Source organism: Mustela erminea, chromosome 8 (assembly GCF_009829155.1).
Source record: "Mustela erminea isolate mMusErm1 chromosome 8, mMusErm1.Pri, whole genome shotgun sequence".
Classification (NCBI taxonomy): Eukaryota; Metazoa; Chordata; class Mammalia; order Carnivora; family Mustelidae; genus Mustela; species Mustela erminea.
The window spans coordinates 39,301,633-39,320,417 of NC_045621.1; the positions used below are offsets into that span (position 1 = coordinate 39,301,633).

At 52.1% G+C, this 18,785-nt stretch overlaps 1 protein-coding gene across 1 annotated transcript; it reads right to left on the reverse strand.

The window, feature by feature from the left end:
* Positions 1–1,601: 1,601 nt before the first annotated feature.
* Positions 1,602–6,438, reverse strand: NPPC (natriuretic peptide C). Its single transcript, XM_032355171.1, has 3 exons — positions 6,194–6,438; positions 5,425–5,735; positions 1,602–2,240 (listed from the first exon to the last, which is right to left on the reverse strand). Exons 1-2 carry the CDS (start codon positions 6,281–6,283, stop codon positions 5,445–5,447), a joined length of 381 nt encoding a protein of 126 aa, XP_032211062.1. The 5' UTR covers positions 6,284–6,438; the 3' UTR covers positions 1,602–2,240; positions 5,425–5,444.
* Between the last annotated feature and the right edge of the window lie 12,347 nt (positions 6,439–18,785).

Here is an 18,785-nt window from a genome sequence, read left to right on the forward strand (position 1 = left end):
GCATCCTAGATCCTGTCCAACCTTTAGCTGGAAGACTCCCTGAATCCCAGAATTCTCCCTGCTTGAGTCTTTGGGTTCAGGGGAGAGGTATGTACCTCGCCACCAGCAAAGCCCACAATGTACCTGTTGCCTTCTTGTTCTCCCTGCTTCTGCAGCCCCCCTCTGGATCCCCTGACATGGGGTCGGCAGACAGCACAGCAAACCAAGGCACTGGTGAGGCCTGAGTACTGGAACCCCTCACCCTCATTGACACGTTCTGAGTTCTGAGCTGCAGAGGTGGGGTGAGACCGAGGAAGCCAGCCATGCCCTCGAATAGCAGCACCCCACTCCCCAGGCAGAGGTGGAAGTTGAGGGGGTGGTGGGAAGGTCCCTAACCTTCTGCAGCTGGAACCTATCTTAAAAACAGTTTTCTCACCTGGACAAGGTCACTGGGTTGTCCTGAGAGCCTGCAGCAGCAGAGAAGGAAGGATGGAGTTCAGAGGCCTGTTCAGATCAAAGGCTGGGTGCTCTGGTCTCCTTCCCCACATGCCAGTTTTCCAGGGCAACAACTCAGCCAGGTCTGCCGACCTGTGACGTCGGGGCCATGCTGTCCCAGTTCCCCTGAGCAGGGTTGTCATATATATCCCCAGCTGATACAACCAGCCCCAAAGGTTCTTTTCGTCCCTGCTCTCACCAAATAGGGGACAGAAGACAGACGGCAGGGGTCACTATGTCGAGGATGAGATGAGATGACCTTGGAGTTATTTGATTTTCTGGCAGGTTTCAGGCCAAGAGATTCTAAATATTCATGTCACAGTCAGGCTGCCCAGGGCAGAGGCATAACTGCTGGCAGCTTCACATGACGAGACACACCACGACCACCGGCAAAGCAAGCGGACTGGGCAGACACAGAAGCTCACACCTCCTCGCTCTCTGAGGACTTCGGCCTCTGTCCCTGTTGACCATGACATTCACTCTGAGATCAAATGACCCACCTTTTGCGTTTGTGCGCGAACGTTCACACGGTAACCTGGCCAATTCTGCAACCTACACAGAAACCTGAATCTCTCCAAACAGGAGGGAAGTTTCCAGTTCTTTCCCTCCTCTCCTAACAGAGAGAAGATGGAGTAGAATTAGAGGACCCTCAGTCAGCTAAATTCCATCTTAGTTTAATTCACAGCTTCTGACTTCTCAGCTGTGAAGGGTTCTGAGCAGAGCCTCCCGACCTGGCCAAACTGGTCAGAATCACCAGAGACAAAATGTATGTGGCGAGTGCTATCCCCCCAACCCTGGGGGCTCAGATTCTGTCAATCAGGGACTGGTAGGGGCAGGAGTCTTTACTTTTAACAAGATCCCCAGGATCTTTTTTTTTTTTTTTTTTTTTTTTAAGATTTTAGTTATTTATTTGAGAGAGAGGGAGGAGAGAGAGAGAGAGAGAGCATGAGTGGATAGGGGAAGAGGGAGAGGGAGAAGAAGCAGGCTCCCCACCGAGCAGGGAACCCAACATGGGGCTTGATCCCAGGACTCTGGGATCATGACCTGAGCTGAAGGCAGACATTTAACCTACCGAGGAGCCACCCAGCCTCCCCAAGATCCCCAGGGCATTCTGATACAAACAAATCCAGAACTGGGAGGCTGGTTGAACCCACAGCGGGACGGAAGAAAGGCAAAAGCCTTCTCTTCACATTCCCTCTTCCTCACTCTAATATCTTAAAAAACAAATGCGGTAAGTAAATAAAGACAGTTTTCAAGATGTTCATGGAATGACTTTTTTTTTTTTTTTACATTTTTCCACTAGTTAAGACAAAAACATTACAATGATTGACTTCTTTCATTTAGTTACATAAATAAAATTTTTATAAATATCTCTTTATAAACAATATAAATAGCTTTACAACATAAATACATTTATGCATGACATGAATTTACAAACAGCAACGTTTTACAGCTGGTTTTGTCAGTCTCTTCAAAACTGCCCCTTGTCATCACGATCGTGCAGGTGTGTGTGTTGCATGTATATAATATATATATATAATATATAACTTTTTATTTTTCATTTTCAAAAAACAGACAAACAATAAAATCATACCCCCCTTCCCAAATAATAATAAAACAGCTGGTGTTGTGTATTCCCAGTACCAGGAAAAAAAAAAAAAAAAAGAAAAGAAAGAAAGAAATGTAGAAGCCACATTATGTCGGAGGGGTTTCCAGATGGCTGATGACCAAGAATGACCTCAGCAAAACGGAGCAAGTTCCCGATCCTGAAACACAGAGGGGATATGGGACACTTAGCTGAGAAAGCCCAACCTGCAGGACAGTCCCTTTTCCACGGCAGTGGGAAGCAGTGTCCCACCTGGACTGACTTGGGGGGGGTGGGAAGGGGTCCCCCTCTGGCCCTCCCCTCACCTCCTGCTGTGTCTTTGGCTCTTCCTGCCCCAGCACAGGTGGACGGAGGATGTCTGCCAGCCCTCCTCCCCCTCAGTGTCCCTGCAGGCCTGGCCCATGGCACTGGGTGAGGCACAGGAAGGGGAGGAGAGTAACAATGCTCTTGTCCCTTTTTTTTTGCTCTGACACAAACCCTCCTCGGGGTGCTTTCTGTGTCTGTGTGACAGCAGAGGAAAGGGGAAGACAAACATCTGAGGAGTTGGGAGTTCTGGGCTCGAATCCCAACTCTGACATGAACTTCCTGGATGGCCCAGGATAGCTTTGAGTATCGCTTTCCTCACCCATAAAATGGGATAATAGCCACCTCCCAGGGCCGGCTTTAAGATTCAACAGGGGGCCACACTTTGGGCATTGGCCGAGTGTCTGGGTCACAGCTGCCCCTCATTAAATAGCACTTCCTTCTCCAGCTCTCTGCGCCTCACAAAGGGTCCCCATTGGACGCAGAGGAAACGGAGTCTCATGCCAGCCCTGGGACAAAGAATGGTCATACTGGGTTCACTGGGTTGAGAGTTGAGTCCTTTGTTGAGGGTTCTACCAGCTCTCTGCTAATGGGCGTGTGGGTGCTGTGTGGCCCGAGGAAGGAGTCCTCCTGAGACGGTGCCCTCCCAGAGGACAGCACACACAGAGGGACCCTGGGTCTTGGTGAACTGTCCCTCACCTCCCGTCTCTGGGTGTCTCATGTGTTTAAACAGATGATAGATATCTGTGATGTCCCTGGGGCTCCTGGGCAAGGTGTTCATTCAGGCATCGGCCACACTCCATCTCTGTCATTAGAATTTTATAATCAAGACTATAACCATCAGCGACAGTCATTATGGTGGCTGCTTAGAGTCAAAGTCAACTCCTGAGTGAAGAAGTGGCCATAGCCTGGGACAAGTTTTCATTGATGTGAAAAATCTAAGCTGTCTCTCTTTGAAGCTGAGACAGTAGGCTGCCCTGGTCACCTCCGCTAGGAGGCTGCCGGTGGCAGGAAGGATGCTGTCTTTTTGTGACAGCTGTGGCGTGAGGCTGGGGCTGGGAAGGTTAAGGTGAGGAAGGTGGCTGTTCAGCTAAAGGACAGAACTTCTGGGGGGTTGACAAATCTCACTGGTCAAAGGGGCTGAGACGTCCTAGCAAACTGCCTCCTCCCCAGCTCCTCCCCACCCGCTGGACCATCACTTGGCACCCCGAGACGGCAACGCCCAAAGCCAAGGACCCTACTGGAATGTGCCTGCCAGACACTTTCCGGGCCCCCTTCCTCATCTTGTCTCCCGCTAACCTGTTGAGTAACATTTGTTTAGATTCTAAAGCTTGAGGCTGGTGCTTAGATTGCAGAGTAAACTGAAATTATGAGGCCCTGTGGCTCCATCACTTCATTGTTAAGACAGGACAGAGGAGAGCAAAGCCATGACAATGGACGCCACTACAGGCCAGAATCGCCTCTTCCTGGGCAGGGGTGAGTCAAGATCTCAGATAAATGAAGCCCCTGCAGAAATGGGGGGGGAGGGGCACACAGTCAAGTCTGGCTGTATGGATGAGAAACACTGCTAAAGCCCAAAGCGGATGGGAGAGGGGTGCCCCTAAGCTGGGGGGAGGGGCATGTTCCTCTGGTCATTGACAAACATTTTTCGGAGCCTCTTTGGGGGTGGCATGTGTTCCAGATCACCTTAGGCTAGCACTTGGCCCTGAAGTTGCTCATGAGTTCATCTGGGGGAGCTAAGTAGGTTTCCAAGCAACTACGGCTTAGGTGGAAAAGGTTTCTGTGTTGTCAAAAAGGCTGGAGAGCTTCAAAGAGGGGTGCTCTCTTTGCCCTCTGGGGGAAGACAGTGTGGATGCTGACAAGGCCTTTTGGGTAAGAGAGCCGCCTCCCCGTGGTCTCCAAGGGGGACAGACAGCTGTGCAATCCAGATTGGTAGCAGCCAGGCCGCTGGAAAAGGCTGGAGACCAAAAAGAGTCAGATCCTAAAGCACCTGAATGTCAACTTCAGAGGTGGGCTCTGTTTCTGGGTAAGAACTGATGGCCAGCAGGATGGGACAGGAGGGGGGAGGCAGGGAGGACCTTTGCAACACTGCCACGAGGCAGCACCCGGCAGGGGCTGAAGGGAGCACAGGGGTTTCCAGCCCTGGTAGAGGGTGAGGAGGCCACACCAGAAACTGGGGTCCCGAGCATGGTGGAGGCAGGGAGACAGTGAGGAGCTCAGTTTGGGACATGTTTAGGTCCAGGTTGGGGGGAGGGGGATTTATTTTAGTCTTTTTCCCTGCCCTGAAATAATGCCACAAACACTGATTTTCCATGCGGAAATCTCTCAGGCAGCAAGCAGCATCAGCACCCTGGACAGACTGGTCTGCTCACAGCCAGGGCTTAGAGATGGAAGAAGGGTCAGAAAGCCCTGGGGCAGAAGGGGATCCTGGTGATGCGGACAGAGGGCTCTTCTCTCTATTGTGAAGGGGCAAGTATTTCTCCAGATATGCCCAAGTTCAACTGGGGAAGCAGTCCTGACCTGCAGGCTGCCTGATGCCTGGGCACCAGGATACCAGAGGCTGGTAGATAAACTTACCCTCTGCTTGTGTGTATGCCCTCCCTTTTCTGCTCCCACAAACCCACCATCTCCCCTTGATAACCTCAAATGGCCAATGGAGACCAGTTCTGCTGGTTGGCTTATGGTTTGGAGGTGGACATGACCCCACCAAGTTGTCTCTGCTTCTCTAAAGGAACTAAGGTGGGTTCATCCGTGTTGGGCCATTTCTGACCTTCCCAAAGACCGCTTTATCCCTCGCTTTCTTCATCTGTAAAATGGGATGGTAAATGGGGTTGGGGGCAAATGCCTCGCACACACACTCATTCTCGTACCGGGATCGCCTGGCTCTCCTCCAAAGGTTGATTGGGAGGCGGAACGATCCCAACGCCAGGGCATCAGAGAGGAACTGGCCTGCGGACGGGGGTTCAGGCTGGGTTCTGGGGGACGCCGCGGGGGAGCTAGGTGTGCACAAGCTCCCGGAGGCCAGGGTTGGTGGTACTCACCGCCGCCAGGGGTCGCCGCACTAACATCCCAAGCCGCTCATGGAGCCAATCCGGTCCAGCTTGAGGCCGAAGCAGCCCTTGGACAAGCCCTTCTTGTTGCCTCCTTTGTATTTGCGCGCGTTGGGGTGCTCATGCAGAAGGCGGGCCCACGCCGCCCGCGACTTGGTGTCCACGCGCAGGTCGCGGAGCAGTCGCGACCGGTCGCCCTTGAGGTTGGCGCCGCTGCCCCCGGGAGTTTTGTCCCCCTTCTTCTGACTGCCTCCCGCAGCCTGGGGCTCGGCCAGCTCCTCCCCCGGCGGAGTTCGCGGGACCTGTCCGAGGGAAAGGGCGGGCGGGTGAAGGGACGCCCGGCGGCAGCGCGAGGTACTTTGCGGGACCCCTGATGCTCCAGCCCGAAGCGCCCGCCAGCGCGTTTTGTCCCTTCGGAGCCCTGAGCGCGCCCCCAGAGCTTCCGGACAGCTCGGCGCGGCATCCACCTGCCACGCAGCCGCCGTTGTACGCTCCTTCGGGGAGCCCCTTGCCCTCCCCTCTTTGGTCCCTGCCGGACTGGCCACACTGGGGCAGGAGCTGCGCATCTGTCGACATTCCCGAGGCTGGGGACGTAGACCCCCCAAGTTGGTTTGGAGGGCTCCCCGGCTCTCACCCTCGCACAGCTCAGAGAAGAGGGCCATCTTCCCGCCCTCTGCTCCGTCTTGTGCGCCGCGTCCTCCTATGCCCCCGGCCCTCCCATGGCCCCTCACAGTCCCGATGTCCGTGCAACAGCACCCACCTTCGGCGGTGCCCCGGGCTTGGCTTCAGAGGGCCGGAGCGAGAGTAGCGTGAGCAGCAGGGCGCAGGCCAGCAGCTGGGAGAGGTGCATGGTGCTGGTGGGGTCGAGGGGCGCAGACCGGCGGCAGCGAGGGCGCACGGGGGACGGCGGGCAGGCAGGCAGGCGAGCGCGGAGCAGGCTAGCCAGGCTGCGGTGTGGGCGCGAGTCCCAGTGTTGCGCGGCGCCGGCTGGGTGCGCTCTGAGCCCGCGGCTCCGCTCGCGCCTTTATAATCCAACCTGCCGCTGATGTCATCCTCCCGCCCACCCCGCCGCCCGGGCCAATGGCACGCGCGCCGAGGGCCCAGAGGGGGCCGCGGGGGCTCCCCCACTGCCCCCACCTACATTCCACCCCCGAGGGATCCGCGGATCCGCCAGCTCTCTCCCGCCGCACTCGAGGCTGCAAGGCGGCGCGCACAGGGAACCCAATTTGCAGCGAGCGCATGCCAGGCATGGCAAGCGTTGGTGCTCCCGGTGCCCTGGACACACGCTTGGACCTCAACGCATGCCCTCTCCCTAGAAGAGATCAGTTTCCCTTTTTGCAGGTGCAAAGACAGGCTCAGAGGAACTAAGTCACTTGCCCAAAGCCACACAGCCGGAAAGTTGGCCCAGCCGGAAATCCACGCAGATTTGTCTTGTTGCCAAACTCTTCCCTGGGTACCAGACAGGCACAGGCCTGGTACTGTGGCTCCACCTTTCACCTACTCGGAAGTTCAGTTCGCACCAACGTCTTTAAGTTAGGAAGGCAGAGGATGGGGCGGAGGTCTGGGCGGGAGGCTCAGGAAGAGCGAGGTTTGCCCGGGGGCCGCAGGGGGGAGCGCAAGTCCTACACCGGAGAGTGCAAGCTTTTCGCCTGTGTCGGAGAGTGACTCGCGAACGAGATGGGCTAAGAGGGCAGGCGCAAGATACTGGTGCTGGGGCGTGTGTGCGGTAGCATTCTGTCCTGTTCTGGGGCTGTAAGTTCGCGTTCAGCCTGGGTCCGCCGCCCAGAACCGCCCAAGGTCTGACCAGGCAGATGGCTTCCGTGTGCACTCAGGGGTGCGCGCCAGGGCCTGTCTGCACCTATACGAGGAACCGCAGCGCGAGCAGGGAGCAGGTTCGCTGCCATGTCCTATGCACCTGCACGGGCTGGGGAGGGAGCTTCACCCAGCCTGGAACCCAGTATGGCTTCCGAAAACTGTGACAGGCGGTAGCCTTCATTTTTTTTCAGGCTTATATAGGTCGGTGTCAAAGCTGTCAGGACAAACTCACCTATACCAGCTGCTCACAACCCCCTCTCCTGGGGCAGGGTGTCTTGGTGCCTTGGGCTCAGAGGAGTCCTTTGAGGATGGGCCGTGGAGGCAGAGAGCCCAGGAGCCTCAAGAATTGAGTGGGGTGCAGAAATGTATGATTCCATTGCCCCCCCAGCAGGACTCTGCTGGAGAGCACACAACAGGGGCCTGGAGGTGGTCCTGAAGCTCGAAGACCAGAGCCAGAGGCAGGTGCTGGATGAGCTGTTTCAGGAAGAGGAAGCTCTGTCCCAGGTGAAGGGCAGTGGTCTTCAAGAAGGGCAGGGGGAATCAGGTGCCACGTGGGTACTTCCCACAGCCAGCCTGGGCCTAGATGCAGGAAGCATTGGCACAACTGTCCTTTCAGGCTCTCTCCTTCCCATCTGGCACTGCAGACCCACGGAGCCCAAGGTCCCTTTGAGTTGGAAATAACCTGCACCCAAGGTCTGAGTTTGGGGTAGCGTAATTTCTGAGCCTGGAAGAGGATTCAGACATTGATAGGGCATCCTTTGGGAATCCTGGTGAGTTGATTCCCACTTCCATGCAACCCCCCCCCATTGCTGCTCCATGATAACACCCATAGAGTGGCACTGCTCTTTCATTTGAGGAGAAAGAAGGGGGAAAGAGAGAGGGATTTCTGGGTGGGTGATGGAGGTCTTCTCTCCTCTATGCCTACTGATCAAAGGAGAATATTACCAATCTGGAACTTCTCTGGATTTGCTTTATTTACACATTTTTAAAGAGCTGGGCAGAATTGACTAGGACCAGGCATGGGGCTCATTTCCAGGGGACAACAGCTACCTCTGAAACCTCTTATTAAGGACAGGTTGGAAGCTTCTGGTGCACAATGGTTACCTCCTTCTGTCTCAATATCTGTAGGCTGGTTCTTCTTGTCTTTTGTATGTCTTGGATGTACTTGGTGACAGCTGTACTAAGTCTCCCCTTTCTTTGAGCTTTGAGACTAAATTAAATAAACCTACCTCACCCAACCCCGCCCCGTGTGGGCAGACTCTCAGACTCTACTTCCCCTCTTAGGAAGCAGGATCTTCTGGTGAGCTCCCAGCACTGACCACTGGGCTATGGTCATTTGCTGCAGACCAGATCCTGGGACGGTCACCTTGTGGAGTGAGGCTTCCCTGGGGCAGGCCAGGGAGCCGCTGCTGCTTAGCTGGGGCCTGGAAGGTGGGGTGGATAGCAGTTCCAGGACTAGGCTAGAGGAACCTTCAGGAAAGGAGGTAGTCAGCGGGTCATTCCCTTGGGTTCCTCCCACAGTGAAATGCAGAGGAAGCTCCCTCCTTCCTGGGTCAAGAATGGGGACTCAGGTTCCTCCTTTCTGCTTTTCCCTCCTAAGGTCTACTTTTTCTGCTCTGGCCCTGGGGGGGCCAGGCCTGGGAAAGCTGGACCCACTGAGCAGCGGAACAGGAGCTGTTGGCGGCCTTTTATTGAATGCTCAGTGTGAAAACCCCTCCTGATGGTGAGAGAGAAAAGGCCACTCAGAGGTCTGGCAGTTCTGTAGGGAATCCTGTCGCGTATCACTTATCCACCCACTGATTCCCCAGGTATCCACTGAGCACCGGGGAAGCCTGTGGGGTCCCATCCCTGCAGAGAAGGACCCCTGGAAACACTCACTAGCTTTATAGGCAGAAAAGGACATGGTGGGGAGGGAGGGCAGCACCCCCCACCCCCAACTTGGGCTAGCAGGGAGGGCTTCCTGGAAAGAAAAAGTCTGCGCTAAGCGAAGAAGGGACCTGGCAGGCAGGAGGAGAAGGCCTTGGCTCCCTGTGGGCTAACTGTGGAGCACACCCAGGCTTAGTGGGGTGCAGTATAGGAAAAACAAACAAGGAGCGGCCTCCCCAAAGGGTGAGTCCTTGAAACGGAAGGAAGTGGGAGGGGAGCCCCTAGGTGTTGCAGAGCCCTGCCTACTTAACCTCTGGGAAAGTGGGGGCTTCAGATCCAGAGGAAGCAGGCTTGGGACCCTGGCAAGTCAGCAGAGGTAGGTTTTGGAGGCAGTTGTGATAAAGAGGGGGAAGGGCTTGTCTGGCAAGGGTGAGAGCCTATTGTGCTCTGGAGGGTGGGGAGGAAAAGCAAGTTTGGGGGCGGAGGCAGGCATGAAAGATGAGGCGGAGGGAGAGTGGTCAGTTAGGGGGAGGGACAGGGAGGGAACAGGAACTGGGGAAAGTCAGAGTCAGGCTGAAGTGTGCCAACACTAAGCATCTGAGAGTCACACTGCTGGGATCCTCTTCTCCCTCCTGGACCTCTGAAAGGTGGGGACATGGAGAGAAAAGACTCCCATTTCCCTTTTTCTCCTCCATGAAGGCGAGGGCACTTCCTTGGGACAGCTGGTGTCTGCTTGGCTAGCAAGACCCTTTGGAACATGAAGAGGGCCTTGATCAGTATTCCCCGGGTGAGAAAGGTGTGCAGAAGGGCTTCTCTGAGGCTGGGGACGGGGTAGTTAAGACGAGATTGCCCCCCTCTCCACCCAAGAGGTGGGAACCCGCTCTCTGTGGAACAGCGCCCCCTCCCGGCGCTGGGGCAAAGGGGGAGGCTTCTCAGGCTCACAGAGGAAGGGAGGAATCCTCAGCAGCCCATCTGTTTTCTCTGCGATTATTTCATCCCAGGGGCCTCCTTCCAGCTGCATAACTTCCCAGAGAGGACACTGAACAGGCGGTGAGCAGATCTTACCGAGGCCGGGCAGGGAAACTTCAGCGGGACCTTGGCCAGGTCCCATCACTGCTCTGGGCCTTCGGTTTCACCACCTGTAATTGTGAAGAATCTGTGCTTGCCTCCTGGATGGGGTGGCGGGGAGGGGGTGGGGAGGGCAGAGTGAATCCGGAGGCCTGACAAGAGGCTTCCAACCCCTAGACAAAGGCGGGATCAGCAGCTGGGGCAGCAGAGGAATCTGAATGTCACGGCACAAACACTCCCCCCGGGGAAGGGGGGAGACCCTGGGCCTCTGAGACTCCCCCAGGACTGCTTGGTGGTGGAGACCCACAGTGGACATAGAGACCAAAGCTTGGCCGGGTCTACTTGGGCTTGGTGCCTCCTCTAGGAGTCCTCCACCTACAGGGCCTGGCCTTAAGACAGGAGCTAGAGGCCAAGGAAGCGTTATCCATCCGTCCTTGGCCAGAAATTCCAGGAAAGCTTAACCTAATGGTGCCATGAGGTCTTTGTCTGACCCCAGGACACCCCCACCTGATGAGCCAGCTGCCCTTCTTCTTCTTTCCCAGGGGCTCTGCCAGCACCTGCTCCAGATGGCCTCCAACCCCGCTGTCCTACGCAAGCCCATGACGTCAGAGTTTATCCCTCCTTTTATTTATTTATTTTTTTTCTTTTCCAAAAGTAAAAGACAGGGTTGATGGAGAGCCACAATAGATAGGCTCAGTTCCCTGGGGGGAACAACTGCTCCCCATGTGGCTTTGAACAGGCAGGCAAGGGAGCAGAGGCTAAAGCCTAATTCCTGAGAAAGTGAGCAGGGAGTTTAATGGCAAGGGCCCTTCTGAGTCAAAGATGGTTCGGTATCCTAGGTCTTAAATTGGTACCTATTGTCTCGGAGAAGCCAGCCCCTACAGAATGCTCTTAGTCACACCCAATGGCGAGCGTCCCGGGTCGGGGTACTGACACAGTGTTATCATAAATGTTGGTGGCCAGGAGCATCGTGGAAAGCCTCATCAGACCCACTCTGCCGCCTGACTGGTCCTGGATGAGCTGTTTCCAAGCCTTCTCAGACTGCCCAATACCCTTTGATAAATCCCTCTTCTACTTTACTCAGCCAATCTGTTTCTGTTGCTTTCAGGTAAGTTCCCTGAATTATCCCCAGGGCAACCCTTGCCCTCGGTGCCCACTGCTCGACCCCAACACTTCATTCCTGGAATAACCATCTGCCAGAGTCCCATAACTCCCCCAGTCAGCCCCTCATGGGAGGGTGAGGTTGTCTGGGGGCCTTGGTCATGCACCTTCAGAGATAGATAGAAGGACAAAGGGGACAACGTGTAGAGAAGCACAATTAGGAGGGACTAGAGTAGTTCCTCTATGGAAATAGTGGAGGGGGTCATCAGGACAATGTTTAATGACTGGGTCAAGGCCGACTGTGCAGGGCATGTTGTCTTAGAAAATTATGCCGTGAAGTATTTTGTGGGATGATTAAAACTATCACCCTGATTCTATAGAATCAGACATCTCCTGATCTTAGCTCACAGCCTGGTGGGGGAGTGTTCCCTTCAGTAAAATGAATGTGACATATGCTCATATGTATTACTAAATGAAGCAAATATTTCTAACTTCAGCACCTTCTTACCCCAGTAAATCCAAATGTGTTTCTCAGGCAGAATAGGTTTCACGGAGCAAAGAGAAACAGAGCGTGGTGAGTGATGTGTTATGAGCAAATCCGGAAAGCGGGGCAGCAAGTGGGCCAGAAGTGGAGGGTGGAAGGGCTGGGAGACAGGGTTTCAGAGAAGAGTGTCCAGATCGAGCCCAGGTAGTGGGGTCTTCCTTCCTTCTTTCCTTCCAGGAAGTGGACCCCTTCCTTCTCCCCTCGGAGAGAACTTGAACTCAGAGGGATCGAGCACCGTGCTCTGGACATCCTGGCCGCATAGCTCCAGGTATTAGGCCCTGCATGGGTCTTGGCCATGCCCCCTTCTGCTTGTCCCCTTAAGTTTCCATCTCTCGAGGACTGGCTCAGCAGCACAGTGGTCAGACTAGGGTGGCGTGGCTGAGACGGCTCCCTGAGAACCTTTTGGAGGTGAGCCTCATGGAGAAGGATATGTGACCATCAGTACTGGTTTCTGAGGCCTGCGGAGGCAGGAGAGCCTCCAAGGCAGGCTTGTTTCTGGCAGAAGAGACTGGCAGGCTTGGAAACAATGTGGGATGGCCTGGGAATCTTCTGGTGTGATGATCCTGCTGAGTGCCGGGGCTCTCCCTGGGCCTGTTGGTCCCCGTAGACTTCTCCTCTGGATCAACACAGTCAACAGGGGCCCACCCAGCCACAGAGTCTCACACCCTTCATGCCACCATGAGCCTGTCACTGTCATAGTCTTAATGCTATCCTCTGTCCGCTTCTTGAGGAACTCCTATGTCTACCTCAGTAGTTCCAGTTTCTTGCATACTGCCTGCCCCACAGTAGGTGCTTAATAAATGCACAGGGATTTAAGGCCAGCAGCACTGGGCTAGGCCTTGCGGGGGGTGGGGGGCAGATAGCAGTCAGCCCACTGGCTCTGTGACCTGCCCGCCGCCATGCACCGGGCTCAACAGGCGGCTCAGGTCTCCAGAGTGAGCTGGCTGGCCTCCAGTGAGTCATGGGGCTCGGGCTTGGGAGCAAGCGCCCCTGCTTCCCGCGAGAACATCTGCTGAGACGAACAGCTGTCTCCACCCTGTGCCGAGTGGGCTCCCGTGGGAATGTGTGCTGTTTGGCAGAGAAACGGACACAGCTCTTCTCCCCTTCGTGGCCGTTTTCTAGATGGGGGGGGTGGTGCTCACAGTTCTGGGGCCTTTGTCACATCTGTCAGCGGCCGTTTCTTTGGAACCACACCGTCCCCTCTTCCCATTCGTTTCTTCTTCAGTTTCTGGGAGGTCTGGAAAGGAGCGGGCCAGATGGGTTGGGAACGTTGTGGTCACGGGTCTGGGAGATGGAGAGCTCTATAGTGTCAGGAAACCAGGCCTCTCGGGTGGCCAGCGTGTGTCAGGTGGTCTGAGGCAGGAGCTGGCTGGGATGGGTTCGAACAGTGCCAGGGGTGACACAAGGAGAGGGGTGTTCATCCACTTCTCAGCTGTCCCCAAGAGAAAGGCCACAGGGACCCCCCTTGGATTCCCAGCAGCAGGAGGCCAGGCACCCAGGGGTCCCTCGTGGACAAGACTGAATGTGTGAACCACCTCTCCTGCAGCTGAGAAACCTTCCCTCACACCCCCTGGGCAGACAGAGCATTCATTTTTACCTCCAGGTGGGGATCATCATAACTGACGGACTCCCCTCCCCCAGCATTTCCTCAGGCTGCCACACACCTGGGAGACAGTGAGGGGCTCAGGGTCACTGCTGAGTCTGGAACCCAGACAGAAACAAGACAGTGGCTCAGACATGGGCGGGGCCTGGAGTCCAGGGGGTCTGCCTGGTCCCCATGCCTGAGTAGTTCCCAGAGCAAGGCGAGGCTGGGACACAGGCCCGGGCTGGGGTGGCAGAGCCCCGTCCAGCCCCCAGACTTCTGCTGAGCTCACACAATTCCTTGTTGTGTGTGGAACCGCGGAGTGGGAGTCGGGACGGCTCGATGTCTCTTGGAGGCATAGGGCAGAGGCAGGAGGCTGGGAAAGGAGCTGCCCCTGGCAGTTATCTGACCCCAGGAGGACTTGCCCAGGACTATGAGCTCATGGGCACAAGCACAGAGCTGGGTGGTGACAGGAAAGGAATGGCAAATGTTCGCTGGAGACCTGGAGGCGTGGGGCTTTCACATGAGCTCATGCGATAAGACGCTCCCTGGGCCTTGCCAGGCCAGGACCCTGCGGGCAGCTGTGCCCCACAGGACGAGCCCCTGCTGGGGGCCCCCCCGCCAGCCTCTGCCCTCTTCACACATGCTCTCACTTGCTTGGAAACCTCGGACTGGGGCTCGGAAACTAGCCTCAAGATGGCCTTGGCTGTTTCGAGCTTAATTTGGGTGGAGTGACGAATGTTCTTTGTTTTAATCAACTTTGTGCATGAGGGTGTATAGAATAATTACCCAGTGTTACAGAGCAAGAACAACAGAAATGTCGACTGTATCAAAATGTTTAAATGCCTTCACCAACATAAATGATCTGCCTGTTACTTTCCGAAGTTTTCAGATTGTCCAAAATGTGTGCCTAGGTGAAATCTAAGTGTACCTAATATCTTGTGATTGACCTTTTTATGCAATGTGATTTTTTTAAAAAAAGATTTTATTTACTGGGGCTCCTGGGTGGCTCAGTGGGTTAAAGCCTCTGCTTTTGGCTCAGATCATGATCCCGGGGGCCTGGGATCGAGCCCCACATGGGGCTCTCTGCTCAGAGGGGAATCTGCTTCCCCCTCTCCCTGCCTGCCTCTCTGCCTACTTGTGATCTCTCTCTTTGTGTCAAATAAATAAGTAAAATCTTTAAAAAAAAAAAAAGATTTTATTTATTATTTATTTGACAGACAGAGATCACAAGTAGGCAGGAGACGGGCAGAGAGAGAGGAAGGGAAGCAGTCTCCCCGCCAAGCAGAGAGCCCCATGTGGGGCTCGATCCCAGGACCCTGGGATCATGACCCGAGCCAAAGGCAGAGGCTTTAACCCACTGAGCCACCCAGGTGCCCCTGCAATGTGATTTTGTATAATTTTTTCCATCTATCTGCATGGTCTGCAATATAATCATCCATAGTTAGGATTTGGGGTGCTTAAGTACTGTGTATATATATACAAATTACACAGGTAAAAACATCTCCGTGCAAGTAGAATTTTTCCCCTCCCTCCCTCCCTCTCTCCTTTCCTCCCTCCCTCCCTCCATTCATTCCGTCCTTCCTTCTACCTCTACCCTCTCTTCTCTCTCTCCCTGACTCTCTTCTCCTTCCTTCCTTCCTTCCATCAGAGGAATTGCCATGTGGAGGATCTGATGATGAGAGCTCTCTGCGTCTAGCGACTCTGTGCCAGCCCTGGGTCAGCGGTACATTCTGGTGACTTCTCTTCTCAGTCCTCTGCGAATCCTGCAGCTTGTTTGCATTTGCCCAAGAGCCTCCAAGTGGCTTTAAGTCGTCTTCCTCTAATTTCTAAGGGCTTTCAATAAGACTTTTATCAGCTTATTAAATATCTTGATATTATTATTTTTTTAGACACTATAGAGTGTTCTCCACTCCGTTACTTTTCTTTAAGTCTGAATTTATATTCAGACATTTACAAATTTAAAAAATGTATTTTGGTCTCATTGCCTCCCATACTTCCCTTTAATTACATGCTTGGACAGTTCCTTCACTTGGAGCTTTCTCCCCAGGGCCATCTGTCCCAGAGATCCCCCACTGTGTCCCTAGCACCCAGACTGGAAAAATCTACTGCAGGGGCTCAAAGTGCATACCATGAAGTGGCTTTGGTGCTTGTGAATTGGGTCTTTTTACCTACATCAGGCAGGAAAACAGATAGGAAACTGAGCTTAGAGAGTAAGTATTTGAGTAAGCACCTTGGATAGGAGTGAAACCCAGAGTTCTGTCTGCTCTGAAACCCACACTCGGTCTTGACACCCATATGTCAGTAGGTTGAGTGAGCCTATGTTTTCCTATTCTTCTGTTGTGGGTTTTTTTTTTAATGGATCTATGTGTGCATGCATGTGAAGATTTAACTTTAACCCGTCTGGAATGTTCTGTGGTAAATGTTATGAGTAAGGATTTGTTATTCACCTGACCTTATTATCCATTTCCCGTATGAATGTAGAGAGAATTACTTCTGTCATTGTTTTACAGTTTTCACTTGCTTTGTTATATATTACATTAAAATATGTTTGTTCTGTATAACCCATCTCTATATTTGTTCATATCTGTTCCACCATAAAGTTTTGACAACTGCTATGTATGTTCTATAGACTCGTTGGTATTCTCCTGGTCTTGCCCTAAAGTGAAAAAAAAAAGTTCCTGAATAGTTGTTTTTCTATATAAATGTGGTTATTACTTTATAAACTTTTATAAGATTAATTTTAATGTTAATTGGTTGTATTTTACTTTGATCTGAAATATTCTTATGGGTTTTTATTTTATTTTTTATTTCAAGTTTTTATTTAAATTCTAGTTAACATATATGGTAAAATTGGATTCAGGTGTAGAATTCCTTATAAATATATAATTTTATTGCATTCTGGTCTGAGACTAAAGCTTATATTTCTGGGTCTTGGATTTTACTGGGATTTTCATTGTACTTGAATGTATATGTAATTTTTTTTTTTTAAAGTAGGTTTCACCCTGTGCTTAGAGCCCAATGTGGGGCTTGAACTCGAAACCCTCAGATCAAGACCTAGCTGAGATCAAGAGCCAGACACTTAACTGAGTGAACTATCCAGGTGCCTCTGAATATATATTATTTTTGTAAATATTTCATGGGAACTTAAACATAAGGCTATTCTTTGTAAGTACAGAGTATAGTATGTAAGCCCCCTCGTTATTTGATCAGTGATGTTTCAGTACTCATTTGCCATGACTGTTTGCGCTGTCCCGTATAATAGCCCCTTCTCTGGGGAACTCTCCTCCACTCCAGCCCTGTGGTTTTATTAAGGTATGCCAGTCTCAATGACACATTTCTCTGATCATCAATGCAGGCATGTGGTTCAGATCTCACCAGGTCCAGGCCCCTGAACCTGTCCATGGCAGAAACCCAACTCAAGCTACCAAGGACTTTATCATTTGCAACACTGGGAAGTCTAGGGAGGGGGATGCTAGTAGCTGATCCATTCTCTCCCACTGCAGGGGATTTCTCTCCACGTGTCAGGGAATGGAAGTGAGGCGGAGATGCCCTCAGATTTCTTCCTCTAGTGTCTAGACAGGATCTTACAGAAGGACTAACTGGGACTGGTCCTGTTTCATTTTCGTCCCCAGTCGTTGCGGCCAAGAAGATGGTTTTTCATGGGTTGGCCAGTGTTAGCTCAAGTGCTCTTGTCTGGGACCTAGAGGTGGGGTATAGAGATTGGCAGCCTCAGACAGCCCCGGGGAATGAGGACAGAATGGGTCTCCAAAGGAAATCTGGTAACTCTTACCAAAGGGAGAAGAGAAAGGAGTCTTGGGAACGGAAGAACAACAATTGTCTATAATAGGTGGCATCCCTCCAGCCACATGATGGATTCAAGGATCAGCATGTGACCCAGCCAAGCCCAGGGATTTTTTTTTTCCCTCACCTGGAACTGACAGGAAAGAGATGTCTTTCCTGTTGTGCATAAGGTGGCCAGCCTAGAGCTGCTCATGGGCATTGTCTCTGGGTTCTGTCACTAAAGCTGGTTAAACCCAGGGAAGTACCTGAGGGGGTCAACCTTTCCACAGAAAGCAGTTTGGTACCTTCCAGCTCAGGGGCTGGGGGGGGACTGACTTCCCAGGGGTCCATTCCCCTAAGTAGGCACCGGACATTGTAATATTATTTAAAAATATGAAAGTTTTTATTTTATTCTACCTGTTTAAAAATGAAAATAGTTTTTTTTTCCTGAGTACTACATAACCTGCTCTTCATTACCAAGTTAATGTGTCAAGATTTTTCATATTAAGAGAAGGTTGACCAGAAAAGCCTTGAAATCTTTTTTCTTGTCCATTTCCTGAATCATTCCAAAAAAAATGAAGTATTACATGATCTCTTCAAAGGGCCTGGCCTTTATTCTGCTGGGGGAAGGAGCTTGTTCCATGTTCTGGATGGAGAAGCCAAGGAAGATGGTATCCCTCCTCTCAAGGCCAGATCAGGGGTAACAAGACCATTGCTAAGTCAAAAGGGATCCATCTGTTAAGGCTTCTGATACTTATTGACAGACTGCCCTCCAAAAAATCTGTAGTACTTACAGTCTTCCCACCAGTTTGTCAGAAACCTTACCCCCACTGGGTGTTACCGTCTTTTTCACCTTTGTTCATTTAGTAGGTGAGGAAAGATACCCCATGTGTTCTGTGGTGATGGTGCTATGTGTGTGGTTTTCTTTTTCCTTTTATTTTTCTTTTCTTCTTTTTTAATCTTCCCTTGTTTGCCAGTGAGGTTGAACATCCTCTCATGAGGTCACTGGCCACTTGCAAATCTCAGTCAATTACCACGTCATATCTGTTGCATATTTTCCACTGGGATATTCTTTTACTCCTAATTGGTTTGTGAGCATTATTCATGCACTGGGAAGAGTATTCCTTAGCTTCTCACGTGTGGAAATGTTGCTTCTCAGTTTCTGCTTTGACTTTTAAATCCATGTGGATAATAGCATATAGAAATTTCCAGTTTTTATATAGTCAAACCCTTCATTCTAAAATGCCCAGTGTAGAGCCCAACGTGTGGCTTGAACTCACAACCCTGAGATCAAGACCTGAGCTGAGATCAAGAGTCAGACGCTTAACCAACCAAGTGAACCAGGTGCCCCATAACCCATTGTATTTTTTATGGTTTTTTGCTTTTGTATCATTTTTAGAAAGACCCGCCCCTTTACTTCCCAAGATTAAATAAACATCGCCTATTTTTTCCCCCAGTACTTTTATGGAATTTTGTATGTGTACATTTTTATAACTGGGATTTACAAAGGTGTGAGGTAGAGTCAGCTTTATTTTTTTTAACAGGAAAAAATTTAAAGCACGTGTTACCAATCACCACAATCATTAAAGCATC

Coding starts and splice junctions, on each gene's coding strand:
- NPPC (XM_032355171.1), bottom strand. CDS start 6,283: ATGCACCTCTCCCAGCTGCTGGCCTGCGCCCTGCTGCTCACGCTACTC. Junction 5,736..6,193: donor AGCCCGGGGCACCGCCGAAG/GTGGGTGCTGTT, acceptor TCCCTCGGACAG/GTCCCGCGAACTCCGCCGGG.